At 53.3% G+C, this 21,147-nt stretch overlaps 4 protein-coding genes across 7 annotated transcripts in view; 3 read left to right on the top strand and 1 right to left on the bottom strand.

The window, feature by feature from the left end:
- Positions 1 to 1,284, top strand: part of ARPC2 (actin related protein 2/3 complex subunit 2) — a 36,720-nt gene extending 35,436 nt beyond the window's left edge. The window contains exon 11 of the mRNA XM_021666828.2: positions 819 to 1,284. Within this exon, the coding sequence (XP_021522503.2) occupies positions 819 to 843 (25 nt within the window). The 3' untranslated portion in view covers positions 844 to 1,284. The remainder of the gene's footprint in view (positions 1 to 818) is intronic.
- A 4,011-nt stretch (positions 1,285 to 5,295) lies between these two features.
- On the top strand, positions 5,296 to 10,650 carry GPBAR1 (G protein-coupled bile acid receptor 1). Of its 2 annotated transcripts, none has more exons than XM_012445947.2 (2): positions 5,296 to 6,453; positions 9,481 to 10,650. In XM_012445947.2, the coding sequence occupies exon 2, from the start codon at positions 9,526 to 9,528 to the stop codon at positions 10,516 to 10,518; it is 993 nt and encodes a 330-aa protein (XP_012301370.2). In that variant the 5' UTR covers positions 5,296 to 6,453; positions 9,481 to 9,525; the 3' UTR covers positions 10,519 to 10,650. The 2 variants fall into 2 exon arrangements, with proteins under 2 accessions (XP_012301370.2, XP_012301369.2); XM_012445946.2 differs by lacking the exon at positions 5,296 to 6,453 and adding an exon at positions 7,599 to 7,802.
- Positions 10,651 to 11,243: 593 nt separating this feature from the next.
- AAMP (angio associated migratory cell protein) lies at positions 11,244 to 17,116 on the bottom strand. 2 transcript variants are annotated; one of them, XM_012445949.2, is made up of 11 exons: positions 16,918 to 17,116; positions 16,335 to 16,490; positions 14,908 to 15,027; positions 14,241 to 14,380; positions 13,869 to 14,013; positions 13,494 to 13,577; positions 12,955 to 13,070; positions 12,704 to 12,807; positions 12,496 to 12,586; positions 12,144 to 12,298; positions 11,244 to 11,736 (listed from the first exon to the last, which is right to left on the bottom strand). In XM_012445949.2, exons 1-11 carry the CDS (start codon positions 17,036 to 17,038, stop codon positions 11,661 to 11,663), a joined length of 1,308 nt encoding a protein of 435 aa, XP_012301372.1. In that variant the 5' UTR covers positions 17,039 to 17,116; the 3' UTR covers positions 11,244 to 11,660. The 2 variants fall into 2 exon arrangements, with proteins under 2 accessions (XP_012301372.1, XP_012301373.1); XM_012445950.2 differs by having other exon boundaries at positions 16,335 to 16,487.
- Positions 17,117 to 17,445: 329 nt separating this feature from the next.
- Positions 17,446 to 21,147, top strand: part of PNKD (PNKD metallo-beta-lactamase domain containing) — a 78,222-nt gene continuing 74,520 nt past the window's right edge. The window contains exons 1-3 of one of the 2 annotated variants that reach the window (XM_012445953.2): positions 17,446 to 17,554; positions 18,330 to 18,498; positions 19,525 to 19,904. In XM_012445953.2, coding sequence (XP_012301376.1) covers positions 17,488 to 17,554; positions 18,330 to 18,498; positions 19,525 to 19,717 — 429 coding nt within the window. In that variant the 5' untranslated portion in view covers positions 17,446 to 17,487 and the 3' untranslated portion in view covers positions 19,718 to 19,904. Of the gene's footprint in view, positions 17,555 to 18,329; positions 18,499 to 19,524; positions 19,905 to 21,147 lie in introns of those variants that run through there. The other variant, XM_012445951.2, reaches the window with a different exon arrangement.

Here is a 21,147-nt window from a genome sequence, read left to right as displayed (position 1 = left end):
TGGGCAGATGCCGGGAACCCTCGATGGTCTGCCCAGAATTGAACACTCATGAGCTTTTCATTTGGAGCGAAGGGTAAATAAGATGTAGCTTCATTTTAGAATGATCAATACAGCCAAGGCAGGGAAAATGGAGAGCCCTCATTTTTGCCCTGATTTCCCATAGTTCTTAGCTCTAGCTTCCAACCTATTTTCCCAGATACTGTTAGGTACCAGTTATAGGCTCTGTCCTTGTGAACCAGCTAGCCAGTCTGGAGAAATACTAGCTGGAACAGGACACCACAATTCAGGAGCCTCAAACCAGGCAGGTGTTCTATAAGCCAGAGGAGGAGTCACCACATAACAGAAATGCCTTTAACCATGGAAGTTCTGAGGATTGCTTTGAACCACCTGTCCTCATGGTGACAGATGAAGGAACTGCTGTCTGAGAGCCCTGAAAGGTAGAAGCTCTGTAGGAAGAGCTGACAAATGAGGTAGTACTACGAAGACAGATGAGCCCAGTTGGAAATTCAGGTACATGTAGGCCATCCCGAAATTGTGGACAGGTGATTCTTCTATCTAACTTGGTACTTGAATGTCCTTACAGACTTAACACTGATACTCCTGGGTGTCCAGAGTATCCGATAGGAAGGAAGAGCTGGTGAAATCATTTTATGAAAGCCGAATTTTAGCCCATGCCCTGTGGTTCCAGTGCCTCTACTTAGGAAATCTAGCCCTTTCTACCTCTTGTTTGGTGTCTCTTTGGGATCCCATCTAGTCTAGGACTGTGGAGTGGGAGGAAAGGGCAGCCAGAAACTGACTTCACACTTCTCCTTTTGAAGGGGGAAGACGTTTTCATCCCGCTAATCTTGGGAATAAGAGGAGGAAGCGGCTGGCAACTGAAGGCTGGAACACTTGCTACTGGATAATCGTAGCTTTTAATGTTGCACCTCTTCAGGTTCTTAAGGGATTCTCCGTTCTGGTTCCATTTTGTACACGTTTGGAAAATAATCTGCAGAAATGAGCTGTGCTTGCAAGGACTTCATAGTTCCCAAGAATTAAAAAAAAAAAAAAAAAAAAAAAAGAATTCCACTTGATCAACTTAATTCCTTTTCTTTATCTTCCCTCCCTCACTTCCCTTTCCTCCCACCCTCTTTTCCAAGCTGTTTCGCTTTGCAATATGTTACTGGTAATGAGTTGCAGGATAATGCAATCTTAACTTGTTTTTTCCTAAGTATTTGAGTTCAAAACTCCTGTATCTAAAGAAATACGGTTGGGGTCATTAATAAAGAAAATCTTTCTATCTTACATGAGAATTTGCTGGGTTTCTGGACTGCGAGTCCAAAATGAGAAGAAGAGGAAGAAGAAGGAAAGACCTGTATTGCCCTTGAACCTGCAAACCTAAGCTGGGAAGCCCTAGTTTCAGGAGCCCATCAGGTTTGGGTCCTACCTCCCCTAGAGGAGAGGAAAGAATGGCTGGTCAGTGAGCTACAAACTTTTTTTTTTTTTTTTTTTTGAGAGAGAGGCTATCATTACCTCCTGGGCTCAGGTGATCCTCCCACCTCAGCTCCCAAGTAGCTAGGATTACAGGAGCATACCACCATGCCTAGCTAACGTTTTGTATTTTTAATGGAGATGAGGTTTTGCCATGTTGCCCAGGCTAGTCTCAAACTCCTGGATTCAGGCAGTCTGCTTGCTTCAGCCTCCCAAAGTGCTGATATTATTAGGCATGAGCCATGGCACCCAGCAGACTAGTAATATAAACTTAAACATGCTTCCTTGTAAAGCTTGGTTCCTGAGACTCTGTGGCTGCTCTGGAATAGCCAAGAAGCTCCCAGGATAGTGACAGGCAAATTAAAGGGTTTTCTGGTTTGTCCTTTTATTGTGACTAATGTATGGAATTTCCCAAAATGTGTTCCTTAGTGTATGGTCCTGCAGGACATTGATGGGTATTCTGATGTGGAGCTGACACAGACTAACTCTCCAAAGTTTCTCCTCACATTCAGCCCAAAAAGACTGCCCTCAGGGAGAGCAGCTGTCAAGTAAACACAGTACAGAGCCTAGTCGAGCGTGCTGTCCCCCAGCAGGACTCTGGTCCCTGAGATGAAGTTGCTTCAGAAAGTTTGCTTGGTGGAAGGAATCATGAGAATTTTAGGGGCACCTGCAGTGGTCTGAGGGTCACACTAATGGTTTCTGCCTTCCATCTAGGGCAGTGTTTTTCATACTGACTTAGCACCCATTAATTGGGATGTAACCTATGTCACAACCAGCATTTTTATTTTCTAAACTTTTGATTTTGAGATAAGTGTAGAATTAAATGTGGTTAGAAGAAACAATACAGAGATCCTGTATACCTTCCATTTGGTTCCCCGCCGTCCCACCCCGCTAGCCGCCCCCCACCCCCGCCTCCCATGCTAACATCTTGTGTAACTGTAGTAGAGCATCACAGCCAAGAAAAGTCATTGGTATAGTCCACCCACCTTCTTCCGATTCTCTCGGTTTTACCCGCACTCTAGTGTATGTGGCATACATCTGTGCATTTTTATCCTGTGTAGCTTTATGTGACACCAGCATTTTAAAGCAATTTAATAGTATCAGAGTGCATCACATCTATTAAGGGTAAGTGTTGATTTGGAAATGTGTTTTAGTTACATGTGCACATCATGACTGGATTGCAGAAATGTCTTTTCACTGTGAGTCACAGTGAAGACTTTTTGAAAACCAGGGGTCGTTCAGTCATCAGACTTCATTTTATTTCACTAAAATGGGCTGCTAGAGAGCTCGAGGCATTCTGATTTCTAACTGGCTGCTCAGGGTGTCCCTGACTACCCACTTTCAGTACATGGAAAACCTAGATTAGATATATTGAGAGCAGCATGTGCATTCTCAACCCATGAGTTAAATTTAAGAGGTTTTCAAGTGTAATTTTGACTAGAAGTAGTTTTTTGCTCTTTTTTAATTTTAGTTTTTAGTGACAGGGTCTCACTCTGTTGCCCAGGCTGTACTTAAGCTCCTGACCTCCCAAGCAGCTGGAACAACAGGCACCTGCCACCATGTCCAGCTGAGTTTTTGCTTTCTTGCTTAGAACATAACTAATACGTTGGGACTCACTGTACTCTCTTGCCAGTAGCAGGAATCTCATTTCTGATAAGTACTGTAATGGCAGAACCAAGGTTGCTTAGAAGATACAGAGTTAGGAGAAAAACAAAACAACATAAATATTTTCTACAGCGGTAAATCCTAAGGAAGTAACTAGTTCCAAGACACTTTGTCAATATTAAAATTCCATCATGCAGGCTGAACACAGTGGCTCATGCCTGTAATCATAGCACTTTGAGAGGACAAGGAAGGAGGATTGCTTGAACCCAGGAGTTTGAGACCAGCCTGGGTAACAGTGAGACTCCATCTCTGTTAAAAAAAAAAAAAAAAAAATGGCTGGGCACGTTGGCTCACACCTGTAATCCCATCACTGGGAGGCCAAGGTGGGTGAATCACCGGAGGTCAGGAGTTTGAGACCAGCCTGGCCAATGTGGTGAACCCCATCTCTACTGAAAATGCAAAAATTAGCTGGACATGGTGGTGGGCACCTGTAATCCCAGCTATTCGGGAGGCTGAGGCAGGAGAATCATGTGAACCCAGGTGGAGGTTACAGTAAGCCAAGATCATGCCATTGCACTCCAGCCTGGGTGACAAAAGCGAAACTCTGTCTCAAAATAAATAAATCCATAGCGTAGCCTGGACAACATGGTGAGATCCTGCCTCTACAAAAAGAGTTAAAATTAGCTGGATATGGTAGTGCACGCCTGTGGTCCCGGCTCCTCAAGAGGCTGAGGTGGGAAGATTGCTTGAGTCCTAAAGGACAAGGCTGCAGTGAGCTGTGTTCATGCCACTCCACTCCCACTTGGGCAACAGAGTGAGAGACCTTGTCTCAGAAAGAAGAAGAAAAATCCATACTGGTGTAAACCCCTATCCAGATTGACTTCTCTTAACAAGGACACACTTGGTGTTAGTATGTATCTACTCTCAAAGACCCTCACAGTTGAAGCAGCCCACTGTGACTAGTCAAGGCCTTAGGACCTCAGAAGGAACGTCTCAGGATGAGGATCAAGCACACTGAGGGTGTGGGCTGGAAAAGGGGGATCTAGTCTGTTTCTTCCTAGTCTCAGGAAGCCAGTGCCCCAAGGGTTCACACCTGAGAGGTGTAGGTGTCCTTGGATATGGGCTGTAGAGAGACAGTTTGAATCCGTGTTCCGCCATCTAATAGCTGTGTGACAGCAAATTTCTTCATCTGAGCCCCGGTAGCCTCCTTTAAATTAGACGTAATACCACCTACCTGAGGGTTTGTAAAAGGAAAAGAGAATACATGTCTGTTATATCATAAGCATTATAATGCTTGTAATTATTTATAATATCACTTAGCAAATCTTGGTTCCCTTTATACAGTCAAGGGGATCAGAAGTGACAAGCTGCTGCCCCAAGAGTCTCTCAGAAGCCAGGCCTCATTTGGTGCTTGGGGTTTTCCAGGCCTTCCCTAAGGTAGTTGGTATTTTGGTGTTTTCCCCACTTGAATGGCCCTTACTGTCAGGGGCAGGCAGATAGGAATCTCCATGTCTGGAAAAAGTGGGACCTGGGGCAAGCTAAGAATAAGGAGTTTGGCAGGAAAGACACTAAGACTCTAATAGGAAGTGGAAGGGTGGACTTGGAGGGAGGAGGAATTGAAATCAAGGAAATAGCCCTAGCTGTTGCCTCAGCCTTCTTGAGGGGAGTTATACTTGGAGTTAGTTGCCATCAAGTTACCCTCATTCAGAGTAGTACCTGATGGCACTTAACCGGAACCTGGGTCTAGTCTGGTGGCAATTTTGCATTCAAGCAATGCTGCCCCCACTGGGGGTTGCTAAAAGCACTGCCATTTCTGTGGTTTTTTAAAATCATTATTTCTGAGGCAGCGTCACTCTTATCGTCCAGGCTGGAGTGCAGTGGCGCCATCAAGGCTCACTGCAGCCTTGACCTCCTGGACTCCAGCGATCCTCCCACCTCAGCCTCCCGAGTAGCTGGGACCACACATGTACCACTGTGCCCAGCTAATCTTTATTTTTTGTAGAGTCAGAGTCTCACCACGTTGCTCAAGCCTCAGCCTCTTCAAGTGCTGGGATTACAGGCATGAGTGTGAAGTGCTGAAGAGCGGCTCGGAGAGGCCAACTGGGGTCCAGGAAGGCCCGTCCCTGCTGCCTCCACTGGTCCAGAGCTAGTACCCCCAGCCAGTATCACATTCACCCTGCCCCAGACACTTTGTGTCAACAGAGAAATTCAGATACCTAAGAGAGCGGAAGCAGACAAAGGAGGCACAGGAGGATTCCATGAGAGTTTGGATTGGTCACCCCCATTCAGGCTCTGCCTGGGGAAAGAAGAATAAGGTCAGGGCTCAGTCAGCTGGACGGAGCGCCTAAAGACGGCTTGCACCAGAGCCCTCCGTGGCTGAAGGGAGAAGCCAGGGGGTGAGTCAACCCCAGGGCTTGATGGAACAAACAGGAACTAGATGATCTGGTAAGGAAGAAGTGAGGCTGAGCAAGAGACAGCCCAGACTCCCCGGCTGCCACCGCCTAATCTGTCCCCTTCATACACATTCCACACACGGTGTTTAGACAGAGCAGCAGAGAAGAAACAGACATCCTGGATCCCTCCAGGAGCAGGCCGGGGCTGGGAACAGGAGGTCTGTTTATTCCTGGCAGTCCCATATCTGAGGGGTCCCACACCCACTTCTGTCCAGGCCCCAGGCTGAACTCGCCCAGAGTCTGTGACTTCTGCCCAACCAGATCGTGTGGGTCTGAGGGCCAGCACTGGAACTCGGCATCCTCCCCATCCGCCGGCTCCCTTGAGGATGGATTTGAGGCTGGATGCTTTCCTCTTTCCACTTTTTGTCCCAACAGAAGTCCCTCCTCTCTGGGATCCCTGATTGGCTGTGCAGAGCTGGCAGCCACACTCCGCAGGCCTCCAGCCCTTCAGGCCCAGCTCTCCTGGAGAGCAAGGAAGTTCCTTTGTTCCATTTACTTGTGCTTTTCAGCCTGAAAGTGTTTCCTAAAGTCTCACCCCTAGCCCCAGCTTTCCTGCTGTTCCCTCCCAGTTCAGGCTGTGAGGGAGTGTGGCTGGGCTTCTCTCCTCCACCTCACTCCAAAGCCGCACTTGATACGAGGTAGAAATCGGGGCACCAATCCTCCTGGCTTCCCAGCCTTGAACTTGCCCATCCTTCTGTGTACCTGGTTTCCTCGGTTTCCCTGTGCAGCAAAAGTGTCACTCCCCTCTTGCTTTTCCCAAGCACCCTATGCCCTTCTCAGCAGATCTGTCTTAGAGGGGCCAGGTGCAGAGAAAGGCAGAAATCCTAATAATGTTCCTAGCGATCGCTGCTTGTCATGGAGTGCGGAAGTGCCAAGTGCTGATCTGAGTCCTCATCACAGGGGACCTCACTTAGTCTCACGATAGGTGAGTACAACTATGGGCCCCATTTTACAGATGAGGAAACTAAGGCAAGAGAACTTTAGTCATTTGCCCAAGTTCACCAGCTTTTAAGAAAAGGATCCAGCCGGGTGTGGTGACTCAACGCCTGTAATCCCAGCACTTTGGGAGGCCGAGGCGGGCGGATCATGAGGTCAGGATTTCAAGACCAGCCTGGCCAACATGGTGAAACTCCATCTCTATTAAAGATACAAAAAATTAGCTGGCATGGTGGCACGTGCCTGTAATCCCAGCTACTTGGGAGGCTGAGGCAGGAGAATTGCTTGAACCCAGGAGGAGGCGGCGGTTGCAGTGAGCCAAGATCAAAGCACTGCACTCCAGCCTGCGCAACAGGGCGCAAGACTCTATATCAAAAAGAAAAAAAAAAGGATGCAGACAGCTCTGATTCCAGCGCCAGCTCATGCCTCATCTCGGGGGAGGAAAGGGAGTGGTTTGTTGAGGCAAACCCGTACCCATCAAGGGCCAAGCACTGGGGTATAGGCAGCCACATGGGGAATATCCCATGATATTCCCCACCACAACCTTAATTAGAGGTGGTTTTTCTTGTTCTCATTTTACCATAGGCGAAAACCGAGGCCCAGCACATACCTTACCTAAGGTCACATCCCCAGAGCCATTTGTCCCTCATAGTTCAGAACTGGACTCAGAAAGCAGTTGAGAAAAGTGTGGAATGATCCCAGATTCAGGAAGGCAAGTCTGGCCTTATAAACAGAGAGGCTCCTCAGGCGGTGGGATGGGGGAGTGAAGATCCTCAGGCCCCAAACACCCTGCCACTGCCACCATCACACTCACACGGAAGTGCGGAAGTGCGGAGGGAGCCTGGTGTGTTGTCAGCTGGCTGGCCAGTCCAGGGGATTAAATGTAAATGCATCAGTGGAGGCAGGAAGTCGGGAGGGGTAACTAAATCATTATTATTCATTAACTGGAATGCATTTCTCAGATTACTCCAAGCTGGAGTAGGGAAACTGTCACCTAGGTGGCAGGGGAGGGGGGCACGGGGTGGGAAAGGGAAGCAGGCCTCCCAGTTGCTGCAGTTTAGAGTATGCCAGGTCCCACCCCCCTAGAGGCGGGGCTGAGGTTGAGCCCCGCCAGCCTCACTTCTCCATCCCTCTGAGAACCCAGATAGAGGCAGAGCCTGGGTAGGAGAGCCTGGCCCTGCTGTCCTCACCGGACGGAGGCACCATGCACTTGGTCTACTTGTGCTCTTCAGCCAGAACACCAGACATGGTCCAAACTCCTGCAGGGCTGGCTGCAGCAACTCCCTGACACTCAGGAAGGCCCAGGCTGGGCAGGCAATACCTGCTCCCAACAGCCATGTGAGTAGCTACTCCCCCCACCCCGCAAACCCCAGATCCTGGAGAGGCCACTGCACCCAGCCCAAGCCACCAGACCCTCGGGGGTGTGAACCCTGCTGGGAAATCACCCCTGGGGACTGCTCCCTGCCTTTCTCATTGTTCTGGTGGAGATGGGGTGGGGGAATCATTCTGATTAGGGCTAGGAGCTCCAGCTCAGGCCAGGTTTGGGGTAGTCTCTTGGGGCTTAAGAGAGTTGACGATGCCAGTGGGGGGTGGGTAGGGAACAGAAACTGGAAGGCCTCTAGAGAGGAAAAGACGTCCTGGGTTGAGGGCACTAGAGGAGATTAAGCAAGAGGAAACAGGCTTACGGGAGGGTAAAGGGGGCACAAGGCCTTGGAGACCCAGGTTCAGGATGCTGGGGGAACCTGGGAAGGAAGGGGAGCATCTTCCTTCCTCTCAGCTCAGGGTGGCCATGGGGCCCTGATTCCCCTGTCCTGGAGGAGGGAGAGGTGTGAATCCTTTCCTTATTGACTCGGATCCTAGCAACAGCACCTGCTCCCCTGTTGACAGAAGCAGGAGTTCCCACAGGACCCAGGACCCCTCCCCCTGTCCCCAGGATGTGACAGCAGGGCCATGACACTGGAGGACTGAGACCAGGGAGTGACGGGAAGGTCAGGGATAGATGATAGCCACAGAGAAGCCAGGCTCTGCCCACTGGTTCCTCTTCCCTCTCCTCTGGGCTCAGCCTCAGCCCTGGGGGTATGGGGGAGTCCCTCTCCTTGCTGCTGGCTTCTCCCTCCAGCTCCCAGGAAGGACCCTGTTGCTAGTGTGGAGCAGACGAGTCAAGTTTATGGGCTGGAAGTCCTACCCGGAGGCTGCTTACTGAGCTGTGATGGCTACAAGGACAGATGGGGGGAAGGGCTCAGGGTGCCCGAGACCTGGCCCACTGGAGACCACTACACACCAGCCTGCCTGGGCCTTTCTTTCAGCTCATTTAGGGGCCTCCCCTGTGGAGGCAGGGCTACACAAAATGCCTTGGGGCTGGATAGGCCCGCCTTTCAGTCTAAACAGAGGCCTAAACACAGCTGCCCAGAAGAGGCAGATAACAGAAATGGATAAAGCTGGCTGGGCGTGGTGGCTCACGCCTGTAATCCCAGCACTTTGGGAGGCTGAGGTGGGCGGATCACATGAGGTTGGAAGTTCAAGATCAGCCTGACCAACATGGAGAAACCCCATTCCTACTAAAAATACAAACTTAGGCAGGCACGGTGGCGCATGCCTGTAATCCAAGCTACTGGGGAGGCTGAGGCAGGAGAATCGCTTAAACCCAGGAGGCAGGGGTTGCGGTGAGCCAAGATCATGCCATTGCACTCCAGCCTGGGCACACAAGAGCAAAACTAAAAAAAAAAGAAAAGGATAAAGCTGGCTGGGTGGGGACTATCCGAGGGACAGCCACCAGTGAGCTCTGCTAGTTGCAGCTACATAGGACATATGTGTTGCCAGATCTGATTTTTCAATAGAAACCAGATAGGAGTTTTTTATATAAATGTTTAATTGGCTATTAATTGAAAACTTCTATGTATCAGTGAACATGATAGAGCCCACAGCCTGTGGGTCTGCGCCCCTGGATTAACATGCAGCCCCGTCAGGAAGCCATAACCTGTAGTCCCATCCTAACTCTGGCCACCCCATCCTCCAGGCATGCCGGCTGCTGCTCCAAGACTCTCCTGTCCCCAGGACTAAGATGATGCCCAACAACACTGGGGAGGTGCCCAGCTCCATTCCCAAGGGGGTTGTGGGGCTCTCCCTCGCCCTAGCAAGCCTCATAGTCACCGCGAACCTGTTCCTGGCCCTGGGCATCGCCTGGGACCGCCGCCTGCGCAGCCCACCTGCTGGCTGCTTCTTCCTGAGCCTGTTGCTGGCTGGGCTACTCACGGGTCTGGCGTTGCCCACGTTGCCAGGGCTGTGGAGCCAGAGTCACCGGGGTTACTGGTCCTGCCTCCTCCTCTACTTGGCTCCCAACTTCTCCTTCCTCTCTCTGCTTGCCAACCTCCTGCTGGTGCACAGGGAGCGCTACATGACAGTCCTGAGGCCACTCCGGCCCCCTGGGAGCACACGGCTGGCCCTGCTCCTCACCTGGGCGGGCCCCCTGCTCTTTGCCAGTCTGCCCGCTCTGGGGTGGAACCACTGGAGCCCTGGTGCCAACTGCAGCTCCCAGGCTATCTTCCCAGCCCCCTACCTCTACCTCGAAGTGTACGGGCTCCTGCTGCCCGCCGTGGGTGCTGCCGCCTTCCTCTCTGTCCGTGTGCTGGCCACTGCCCACCGCCAGCTGCAGGACATACGGAGGCTGGAGCGGGCAGTGTGCCGTGATGCACCCTCGGCCCTGGCCCGGGCCCTCACCTGGAGGCAGGCAAGGGCACAGGCTGGAGCCATGCTGCTCTTTGGGCTGTGCTGGGGGCCCTATGTGGCCACACTGCTCCTCTCAGTCCTGGCCTACGAGCAGCGCCCACCTCTGGGGCCTAGAACTCTGTTGTCCCTCCTCTCCCTGGGAAGTGCCAGTGCAGCGGCTGTGCCTGTGGCCATGGGGCTGGGCGACCAACGCTACACAGCCCCCTGGAGGGTAGCTGCCCAAAGGTGCCTGCAGAGCCTGTGGGGAAGAGCCTCCCGGGGCAGTCCCAGCCCTAGCACTGCCTATCACACAAGCAGCCACAGCAGCGTCGACCTGGACTTGAACTAAAGGAAGGGCCTCTGCTGACTCCTACTAGAGCATCCGTCCATCCCAGCCACCCAGCCTGTCTCCACGTCTCTGGATCAGAGCCCCTGCCTCTGTTTGACCCCACACTGACTGAATAAAACTCCTCTGGCCGTTTATGGTTATCTCATTCCATATCTCAGAAAGGGCGAAGCAGGAGGAAATGATTCAACATGCCAGCAATAGAAAGAACCTACAGACAGGCCAGGCGCAGTGGCTCACACCTGTAATCCCAGCACTGGGAGACTGAGGTGGGTGGATCACAAGGTCAGGAGTTCAAGGCCAGCTTGGCTAATATGGTGAAATCCTATCTCTACTAAAAATACAAAAATTAGCTGGGCGTGGTTGCGGGCACCTGTAATCCCAGCTACTCAGGAGGCTGAGGCAAAGAACTGCTTGAACCTGGGAGGCAGAGGTTGCAGTGAGCTGAGATCACTCTACTGTACTCCAGCCTGGGCAACAGAGCAAGACTCCGTCTCAAAAAAAAAAAAAAAAAAAAAAAGAACCAACAGACAGACGTGTGGATCAAGGCAGAGTCTGACTCCAGGCAGGCAAGAAGTGTCCGTGCACAAAGATCAACCCTGGACACGGGGAGCTGGCACATCTTGAGACATCCAGCAGATTCTGTGGGGCAGCCTTGCCCTGATGGGGCCCTCACTAGCTCCTCCTAAGTAAGGTTCAGCCACCACAAAATCCACACAGACACTGTCTCTGGGAAGTATATTTTATTTACATTTTTAAAATTTTTAACTAGTATCTCTTCCTCCTTTCCACCCCCAGAGACTTGGGAAGGGAAAGAACGGGAACCTCAAATACCTACTCCCCACATACAAATACACACCCCATGGCTCACACCAGCAAATGAAAGTGAAAGAGAAAGAGGTCTGCCCCTCCCTCTCAAGGGCCCACCAGGTGTGGGCAAGGGGCAAGGGTCGGAGGGCCCTGGGCTGGGTCTCTAAAGAGAAGAAAAGGAGAGGGGAGCAAGTCAGTTGAAGAGGCTGGAAAGTCATCCAGGGCCCCGCCCTCCTCTTCCCTCTGTGCCCTACTGCCTCTACTGGTGGGCGGGGGCGGGGGCGGGGGTCCCTTCGTCCCCTCGACAGCAGACACACAGGCGGGGGCTGCAGCCATTAACGATCAGGCCTCTGGACACAAAATACTTTCGCTTTGTGGTCTCCTGATGTGGTCACCACCAGGGAGGCATCTCTGTCAATAGAAAGCAGGTGACTGCAGAGACGAGGGGACCCAAGCCCACCAGCCAGGGCCCTCGAGTGGGCTCCTCCAGCACACCTTCAGTTCTAGGGCCCTAGAGCCCAGCAATGGGCCGAGAGCTCCGCAGCCAGCATGGAGGGGATTAGCAGAAGCCCCCAGCATGGGAGCAGAGCTGACTCCAATGGGGAAAATCAGTCTCGGCCTCTCCCTCATGACTGAGACGTGGGGCTCCTGAGGGTCACTGGCAGCCACTAGGGTGGGGGCTGAGCTGTGAACCCTCAGGCTTCCCAGCATTCCTGCCTTAGGAATCCCCTCCCACACCCCAAGGATCCTGTGTCCCCCCTGTACTACTCCCACCTTCCAAATACACAGAGATCCCAGCCTGTGGCCAATTTGCTTACTTGCTGAGAGCGAAGTCCAGGATCTCGGCCGTGTGGCCCCGGTAGTCGGTAAGCAGGCGGCCAGTCCGGGCATCCCAGAGACGCACGATCCCATCCAGGCTGCAGGTATAAACCACGGCGGTGCCTGCCTCCCACAGCAGCTGCACGATGCCCGACTGCCCCGAGGAATGACAGAGGCAGGGCGGAGGTCAGAGGGAGAGCTGAGAGCCGTCTGCTCCTGATTCTCAAAGAGGGACAGCCACACACAAGGACCAGGCAGGAGCCAGATGCTGGGGCAGATGCTCCTGGAGGCCTGGGCTTCCCTACTACCATGGCCACATCCCACAGGGACCCCAGCTGCAGCTGCCCATACCTGGTGCTGGCACTGATGCCTAAGAGTCTGCGTAGCCAAGTCATAGATGGCCAAGGTCCCATCCAGGTAGCCGACAGCTGCCAGAGGCATCCTGAGCAGAGGATCACACCATGAAGACTCATGAGAGTCTGGATTCACATGCCCAGCCCTCCCCCAGGGCCCCCAGTCCAGGTCCCTCCCACAAGCCCCTCTCCCTGTCCTCACTCACACGCTGCAGAAGCCCAAGGACTCCACCGAGTTGGACTCACTCTCCTCTCCTTCTCCCAGGCTGGGCTGGGAGGCCACAGTTTCAGGTCGAAAAACACCCACCACCTGAAAGCCAGAGAGAATCAGAGGAGAGCCCGGAATCCGGGTGCTTGACGGAGAAAGACGGTGGGGAGGGGAGACAGTGAGGACCCAGGCAGGAAGGAGAGAAGACGGGAAAGTGGAGGGTCCTGGCTGGGCTCCAGGTCCACTCACCTTGCCGGTGGTGGCACTGACCAGCTTGGCCTGGCAGTCCACAGAGCCAGTTAGGATCAGGCTGCCATCCTGGTTGGTGGCAACACAGGTCAGTGGGCCCTGGTGGCCCTCAGTCCCTAGCATAGAGCAGGGAGGCAAGTCAGGCTTCATCCTATCTTCTCTCTGACTCCTGCCCCAGGTTCTCAGTTCCTCCCCACAAAGGCCCAGGTTGGCCGGGCGCGGTGGCTCATGCCTGTAATCCCAGCACTTTGGGAGGCCAAGGCGGGCAGATCACGAGGTCGAGATTGAGACCATCCTGACCAACATGGTGAAACCCCGTATCTACTAAAAATACAAAAATTAGCTGGGTGTGGTAGCACACGCTTGTAATCCCAGCTACTCAGGAGGCTGAGGCAGCAGAACTGCTTGAACCTGGGAGGCAGAGGTTGCAGTGAGCCGAGATCGCACCACTGCAGCACTCCAGCCTGGCCACAGAGTGAGACTTGGTCTCAAAAAAAAAAAAAAAAGGCCCAGGTTAAAACTTCCCCCACCTCTGATACCTTTCAGCACGTGGATGGGGCTTCCCTGCTTCAGGTCCCAAATCCTGATGGTGCCATCTTCGTAGCCTACCACAGCTCTCTTCCCTGAAGAGAGGCACAGATGAAGAGAGGGCAGAGGGCAGGCTCAGATACACTAAGCAAGGGAATGGGGAGAGGGAGAGGAAGGAAGAGTGGAAGAGCCCAGACACTACCCCAGGAATCACAGGTGAGTTCAGAGCAGGAAGGAGGCGCTATGAGCTTTAGGGCCCGGGAGGTCAGTGCTCCCAAGAGCACGCCTGAGTTTGCTGGCTGTGGCCCAGAAGGCAGCTCCGAGAGGTGTATATCCTGGGACTCAGTCTCTGCACTGGAAAGGACACTCAAGGGAGCTGCTCTCACCATCAGGGAGGACTCGGCCACAGGTGGCTGGACAGTTGGGGCCCTGGAAGGTCTTGCAGTCACCGTTCGGGACTTTCCACATCCAGGTGTTGCCATCAGCGGTGCCCGCAAGTAGGACAGGTGCCCGAGGGTGCCATTCCATCCACTGGACAGGGAGGTAGGGCAGCAAGGAGACCCGTCACCCCATCCCACCTAGAAGCCTGCCCCATGAGCTCCACCCAAGGTTTCCTGCCCCTAGGGTTCTGCAGGGACTTTCCAGGTAAAAGGCAGACATTCTTCCTGTGCCTTGGGTGGCTTAGAGCTGGCCTCCCAAGCTTGCACCCCCCACAACCCAAGGACCCCCAGAGTTGACTCCCACTCTGATGATCTTACCTCCAGATCTCCTGCTTCAAAGGACCAGACCTCCTCCTTAGTGTCCACCTGCCACACTTTCAAGAGGCCACTCATGTCCCCTGTGGCGACTAGAGTGGAGTCATGGCTGAAACCAGCACAAGTCACAGAGTCTTTATGGCCTTCAAAGAAAAGTGGGCAGAAAGAGAGGAAAATGATAGGGTACCTGGTGCTGGTGGCATCTGGTATCTGGCCCCCTGAAAGGACCAGTTAGGCAAAAAAGAGGGGTGGGGCTGAGCAGAACAGGTGATGGAACTCACCACCACCCCAGGAACCAACACTCCCATGAACGCCAGGAGAGAAACTGCCGGCCCTCATTCAACCAGGCTGAGCTCAGGCCTCCCATGCCTTCCCCTTTCTGTCCACTCTACCCCTCTGCCCACAATCCCCCATCCTCCCCTCTGCCCAGCTGCTCCTACACCAGTGTGGCCTCCTCTGGCCTTTCCTGGACTCCCTTGGCCAACTAGTGCCTCCTGCCTCTGTGCCCAAAACATACTAGTATTCTCCCCATGTCCTGGGGCCCAGCACAGAGATGGCACAAAAGAGATGTCACTAAGTGGCTGTTGGATGCACAACCATTGCAGGCCACCCTCCTAAGACCTCCCAAAGGATTGTGACCTCTCCCAGGCCTCTAGCTCGGCCCCCTCACCTGCACACTCAAACAGCAGCTCCCCATCGCTGAGCCTCCACACAAACGCTTTGTCATCTTCACCCCCAGTCACGGCCAAGGTGTTGGTCTTGGGGTCCAGGCTCACACAAAACACAGATGCTGTCCCAAGAGATATTCCATGGGTAAGGGGACAGAGCTCCCACCTAGGGCTCTGCCATTCAGAACCTTCAGGAACCCCACCGTCTTTCACCTAAACCAACATGTCTTTCCTCCTGGAAAAGACGGGCACATCCAAGTTCTTCTGAGTTTTAAAAATTGGGTTGTTAGATCCTTCCCACATTTGCCAAGCTGCAAGTCCTTCTCCAAAGCAGATGCCCTCACTGTGCGACTCACCACCCATACCATGGACAGGAGGTGGGTATAGAGGCAGGGCTTACAGTTCTCAGCATGGGATGCCGCCGGATTAGGTACAGAGTGAGGAGAACATCACGTTAAGGGTTTCTTACTAAGAACTAGCACTTGAGAAAATTATATAAAATATGCTCAAAAAGATACAATTATCTCTAATTTTAATTAATTTTTTTTTTTTAAGACAGAGTTTGGCTCTGTCACCCATGCTGGAGTGCAATGACTCTATCTCGGCTCACTGCAACCTCCGCCTACCAGGTTCAAGTGATTCTCCTGCCTCAGCCTCCCACATAGCTGGGATTATAGGTGCCTGCCACCACACCCAGCTAATTTTTGTTTTTAGTAGAGACAGGTTTTCACCATGTTGGCCAGGCTATTCTCGAACTCCTGACCTTGTGGTCGCCTGCTTTCAAACCCCTCCCCAAAGTGCTGGGATTACAGGCATGAGCCACCATGCCCAGCCAATTATCTCTAATTTTATACTCACTACTTTTATTAACTTTTATCAAAGATAACTTTTTTTTTTTGAGACAGTCTCACTCTGTCACCCAGGCTGGAGTGCAGTGGCGATACCTCCGTTCACTGCAACCTCCGCCTCTGCCTCCCAGGTTCAGCGATTCTCCTGCCTCAGCCTCCAAAGTAGCTGGGATTACAGGCATTCGCTACCACACCTGGCTAATTTTTGTATTTTTAGTAGAGATGGGGTTTCGCCATGTTAGCCAGGCTGGTCTCGAACTCCTGACCTCAAGTGATCCAACTGCCTCGGCCTCCTAAAGTGCTGGGATTACAGCCATGAGCCACCCACCAGGCCAAATACAACTTTTTAAAAGAGAACTAAGAAGTTAATCAAGGTTAACTGGCAAAGTAGAGGAAGGACTTGAAGCCAGGTGTCTCGACTGAGGCCAGATGACAAGCAATCATCCCCACCTGAGGGCTCCTCCAGCAAGGCCAGCACCTTGCCCATCTCTGTGTCCCCCATAAGGCTCTTTCCATGGCGGATGTTTAATGCTTACACGCCCACCTAAACTGATTTGAGGTGGATCGCCTCAAAGACCTACCTGAGTGTAATGCAAAGGTGACCTCGCTATCGTCGGGGCCCTCCATGCTGCCGACCACCCCTTCCTGGGGTTCCACAACCCAGCCCTCTTCGTTGCCCTCTTCCTCCTCTTCTTCCTCAAAGTCCACATCTTCCATCTCCTGGGCCAGGTCATCTGCTTTGGGGAGAGGGTTAGAATATGGGGCTCAGGAGACAGTAAGAGGTACGGAGAGAAGCGTGAGGAGGCCTGAGGCTGGGGCGGGTCATGTGGCGAGAGGGGAAGGTGGAGTCCGACACACGGGGGTCTCGGGGGCGCGCGGGACGCAGGACGGGAAGCCAGGGCTGGCCAGAGACCGTGCGCGTAGGGAGGGCCAAGGGAATGATGGGAAGGGGGTGTGTGAGGGGAAGGGCTAGAGGAGGCGTCAGGGAACCCCGACCCCAGCCAGGCCTGAGAACTAAGTGTGGGGGTGGGAGTGGGGGAGGGGGGCAAGAGGGATATCGGTAGGAATGACTGGTGGGATGTGGAGGGGAGCAGGGAGAAGCAGGGGTCAGAGCCCAGGGGTGAGCGTCTCCTGTCCCATGGCCTGAGGACCGGCACTTCTCACCTGGGTCCGGCGGACCGGGATCAAGTTCTACCACCTCGATAATCTCTTCATCGCCATGGAAGCTTAGGGTCTCCAGTGGGGGGGTGTCAGCAGCAGCCCCGCTTTCCGATTCTGACTCCATGCGGCGCAGGCGGCCGATCCACTTCTCTGGGCCCAAACGCCTCCCAGAGTCAGCTCTGCGCGACGACGCGGAACTCGAGCCCCTCCTCCCGGGAGGAAGTAGGAGTAGGCGACTCCCCGGCAGGAAGAGCGACAGTCGTTCGGCCAATAGCTACGATGGTTGGCTGGCCGTACCACCAATCACAGGGCGGCATTGGAAGACAGGGTCGGGGCGTGGCGGAGAGAACCCAAACTCCTCCCCACCTGACTCCGCCCCCAACTGGAGAGAAACAAGCGAGCGTGCGCGCCTCCGGGGTCTCCTGAGGAGAGTAGTTCTCCTGGGTCCGCTCTGCGGGCTTCTGGGAGTTGTAGTTTCTAGTCTGTAGGCAGGACGGAAGGAGCTGGGGAGGCCCGTTACGCAAACTACAATTCCCGGCGGGGAGCGCGGTGAAGGGGGCGTGGGATCTAAACATGGCGGCGGTGGTAGCTGCTACGGCGCTGAAGGGCCGGGGGGCGAGAAATGCCCGCGTCCTCCGGGGTAAGGAGAGGGACCCCAGGGAGGGCAGGACTGCAAAAGATCCCTTTTCTTTCACATCCAGCCCGACGATAACAGGAGGTCAGGGCTCTCGATTCCTGCCACACTTTTCTGCAAGATCTTAGAGTCTGGGGGTGCAGAGATGCTCTTTAGAGGTCACCCTCTGCATCCCCCCCGCCTTCGGGTCGCTCGACACCTCCGGGGTCTTGCTGCGAGAGGGAGCTCCTAGGAAGCCTGTTAGACTCCCGCGCTCCAGGTGTTTCACACTCACCGCAGTGCAGAGGAAAAAGCCCCGAGCTTCTGGAGGCTTGGGTTCTAGCCCCGGATAATTAGCGGTTTGACCTTGGGCAAAGCAGTTTGTCTCTTAGGGCTTCAGTTTTCTCTTCCATACAGTGCAGGGCGTGGAGTAGACTATCTTTAAGGTCCCTTCCAGTGCTAACATTTGCAGTTTCAAAACCTTTTGCCGGGTTTCCTTCATGCGTCTCATGTGAGTCCCACTGCAGTCCTTAGCATCCTGTCGTCTGAGGAAGAACAGCGAAGCTTTTCGTCCTGGCACCAGGGTGATGAGCCCGCAGTGACGTGGAAATGGCTTCCAAAGGTGCCACCTTGGTGGCGATTTTCCCATTTCCCTTTGGATTCGCCCTGGCACTTGTTACTTCAGACTGCAGTCACTCCCCTTCCTCAGATCTCAACCGCTCCTCCCCAGCCCTTACTGCTCCCGTCTCCACTTGCTCTCTTCTCATCTCCTCTTACTGACCTTCCTTACCTCCATCCACAGGGATTCTCGCAGGAGCCACAGCTAACAAGGCTTCTCATAATAGGATCCGGGCACTGCAAAGCCACAGCTCCCCAGAGGGCAAGGAGGAACCTGAACCCCTATCCCCCGAGCTGGAATACATTCCCAGAAAGAGGGGCAAGAACCCCATGAAAGCTGTGGGACTGGCCTGGTGAGTTTTAACCACCCCTTAGCCCACCAACGGGGCGTGGCTTCTAGGGGAGGGCAGGACTCAGAAACTTCGGAAAGTTTCAGACGGCGAGCTGAATCCAAAGTTCTGGGAACAGAATTGTTGGGTTCTATTGGAATCTCAGAGGGGTGGGGCGGGGGAGGTGGGAAAGTATGTGAAATTGAGAAGACATTGGGTTTACTGTGGAGTAAGCCAAGTTGATCTGATTTAGACTTGGGTCCCTGGCCTCATCCTCCCTTTTGGGAGTTTGGAGTGAGGCCCAAGTTGAAGTAATTAGTTTGTTGAGACCATATGAGATTGTACCACTTGTATAGTAGTACTTAGAAGGTGTTACGAACATTGTGATTGGGATCTGACTCTGACGTTAATACATATTGACCAATAATAAAGGGAAAGAAGGAAGAAATTAACATTTTTTTGCATGTGAGGTGTGCCAGTACTTTAAACCTGTAATGTTTTAGTTTTTCTGAGATAAATATTACATCCCCATTTCACAGAGGAAGGAAGTGAGACTGAGCTAGGATCCTCACCCGGTCTGTGACTCCATGTTCTTTGCCCCACACCAAAGTGCCTCCCAAGCAGTGGCTACTTAGCTTAAGAGGGGAACACTGGGAGGGGACTTTGACCAGGACTCAGACGGAAAGCGTCAGGGCTGCCTGGAAAATCCTGCACAGGTGCTGTTGCAGGAATGCGGGGTTCGTGCTGAGTATCAGGCTCTAAGCGGGAGGAGGAAAGTAGGCGGCAGAGACCCAGCCACACTGGGCCTTTTGTGCCATGCCTAGGAGTTTGGACTTGGTCAGGAAGTGATGGAGCACTGTTACGGGGTTTTAAGCAGGGCAGTGACGGGATCTGATTTGCGTGGATCCCTCCAGCAGCCAGCACGGAGGACGTGCAATTGATGAAGCAAGAACGATTCATGCAATTGATGAAGCTAGAATGATTGCCCCCAGCTCCTCTGGCTCAGGCTTGGCCCCTCCCCAAACCCCGTGCAAATCTCCCCACCCGTAGGGCCATCGGCTTCCCTTGTGGTATCCTCCTCTTCATCCTCACCAAGCGGGAAGTGGACAAGGACCGTGTGAAGCAGATGAAGGCTCGGCAGAACATGCGGGCGTCCAACACGGGCGAGTATGAGAGCCAGAGGTTCAGGGCCTCCTCCCAGCGTGCCCCGTCCCCTGATGTTGGGTCTGGGGTGCAGACCTGAGGAGCGCTGCAACCCTCCTAGACTGTATTGACGGTGAAGTCCTCAGGTTTGGCCGGGATTCCAGTTCTTGCCTCTGAGGTCCACCAGAGGGCGCATGAAGCCCAGGCTGCTGCCAACCCCTACCCCGCCCCACACAGAGGAGCCAGCCAAAGGCGAATAAAGTTATTGAGTGTTTAGTGGAAAGGAACCAGGTCTGGGTTTGTGAGTCCCTTGGGATGGGAGGGGCAGAGGGTGGGGCTGGTTACTCTTGTGTGTTCCCTCTCACAGAGCTGTGTTCCCGGCTGGATGGTGGGGCAAACCCAGACTTAAGTGCAACAAGCCTAGGCCGGGGCCCTCCAGACCAAGCCCTCAGAGCTGCGGGCAAGGAGGGTGGGGTCCCGCTCAGCCTTGAAACAAATAATAAAGAGAATCAAAGGAGGTATTTAGGGTGTGGAGGCAAAAAAGCACTGCTCTTTACTGAGTCCAAATGACTCAACTCTGGGCCTGTTTCCTCATTTGTTGTTGTTGGTTTTTTTGTTTGTTTGTTTCCTGACCAGAGATTCGGTTCACAGCCAAATGTTTTTTTTGTTTTGTTTTGTTTTGTTTTTTGAGACAGAGTCTCACTCTGTCACCCAGGCTGGAGTGCAGTGGCGCAATCATCAGCTCACTGCAACCTCCACCTCTTGGGCTCAAGTGATCCTCCCACCTCAGCCTCCCAAGTAGCTGGGACCACAGGTGAGTGCCACCATGCCCAGCTAATTTTTGTGGGTTTTTAATTTTTTAATTTTTGAGACACAGTTTCACTCTTGTTGCCCAGGGTGGAGTGCAATGGCGTGATCTCAGCTCACTGCAACCTCCACCTCCTGGGTTCAAGCGATTCTCCTGCCTCATCCTCCAGAGTAGCTGGGATTACAGGCACCCGCCACCACGCCCAGCTAATTTTTTGTATTTTTAGTAGAGATGGGGTTTCACCATGTTGGTCTAGCTGGTCTCAAACTCCTGACTTCAGGTGATCCGCCCACCTCGGCCTCCCAAAGTGCTGGGACTACAGGCGTGAGCCACCGCGCCCGGCCCAGTTTCCTCATTTGTAAGAGATGGGACTGGTGATTTCTAAGACAGGTTGACATGGACTGAACCTGGAGTCCATCCCCTCCTCCATCTGCAAAACTGTAGGTGTACATATAGCTCTTTGGGGAAGAGAGTTAGCTCTCATGAGCTTTTGGAAAGGGTCTATGGTGCAGAAAAGGTCAAACACTAAGGCCAAGGGGTCTCTTCCAGATCCAGTGATCCAGTATGACAGGGTTGAGCTCTCCCTTTCCCCACCCAATTCCTGAGCCTTCACCAGTCTATTGCATCCTCCCCGGGAAAGCTGCAGTCAAGGGTATTTGATCACCTTGGAAAAGGTGGGAGAGACCAAGCCAGAGCCCAGAAGGAAGAAGTGGATCCTTTGG

Source organism: Aotus nancymaae, unplaced genomic scaffold (assembly GCF_030222135.1).
Source record: "Aotus nancymaae isolate 86718 unplaced genomic scaffold, 86718_ANA_hifiasm-v0.15.2.pri h1tg000008l, whole genome shotgun sequence".
In the NCBI taxonomy this organism is placed as follows: Eukaryota; Metazoa; Chordata; class Mammalia; order Primates; family Aotidae; genus Aotus; species Aotus nancymaae.
Note: the sequence above shows the minus strand (reverse complement) of the source record. Positions and strands in the feature narration are given on the sequence as shown.

Coding starts and splice junctions, on each gene's coding strand:
- GPBAR1 (XM_012445947.2), top strand. CDS start 9,526: ATGATGCCCAACAACACTGGGGAGGTGCCCAGCTCCATTCCCAAGGGG.
- AAMP (XM_012445949.2), bottom strand. CDS start 17,038: ATGGAGTCAGAATCGGAAAGCGGGGCTGCTGCTGACACCCCCCCACTG. Junction 13,578..13,868: donor TGGCCGAGTCCTCCCTGATG/GTGAGAGCAGCT, acceptor GCCTCTCTTCAG/GGAAGAGAGCTGTGGTAGGC. Junction 12,299..12,495: donor GGCATCAGTGCCAGCACCAG/GTATGGGCAGCT, acceptor TCCTCGGGGCAG/TCGGGCATCGTGCAGCTGCT.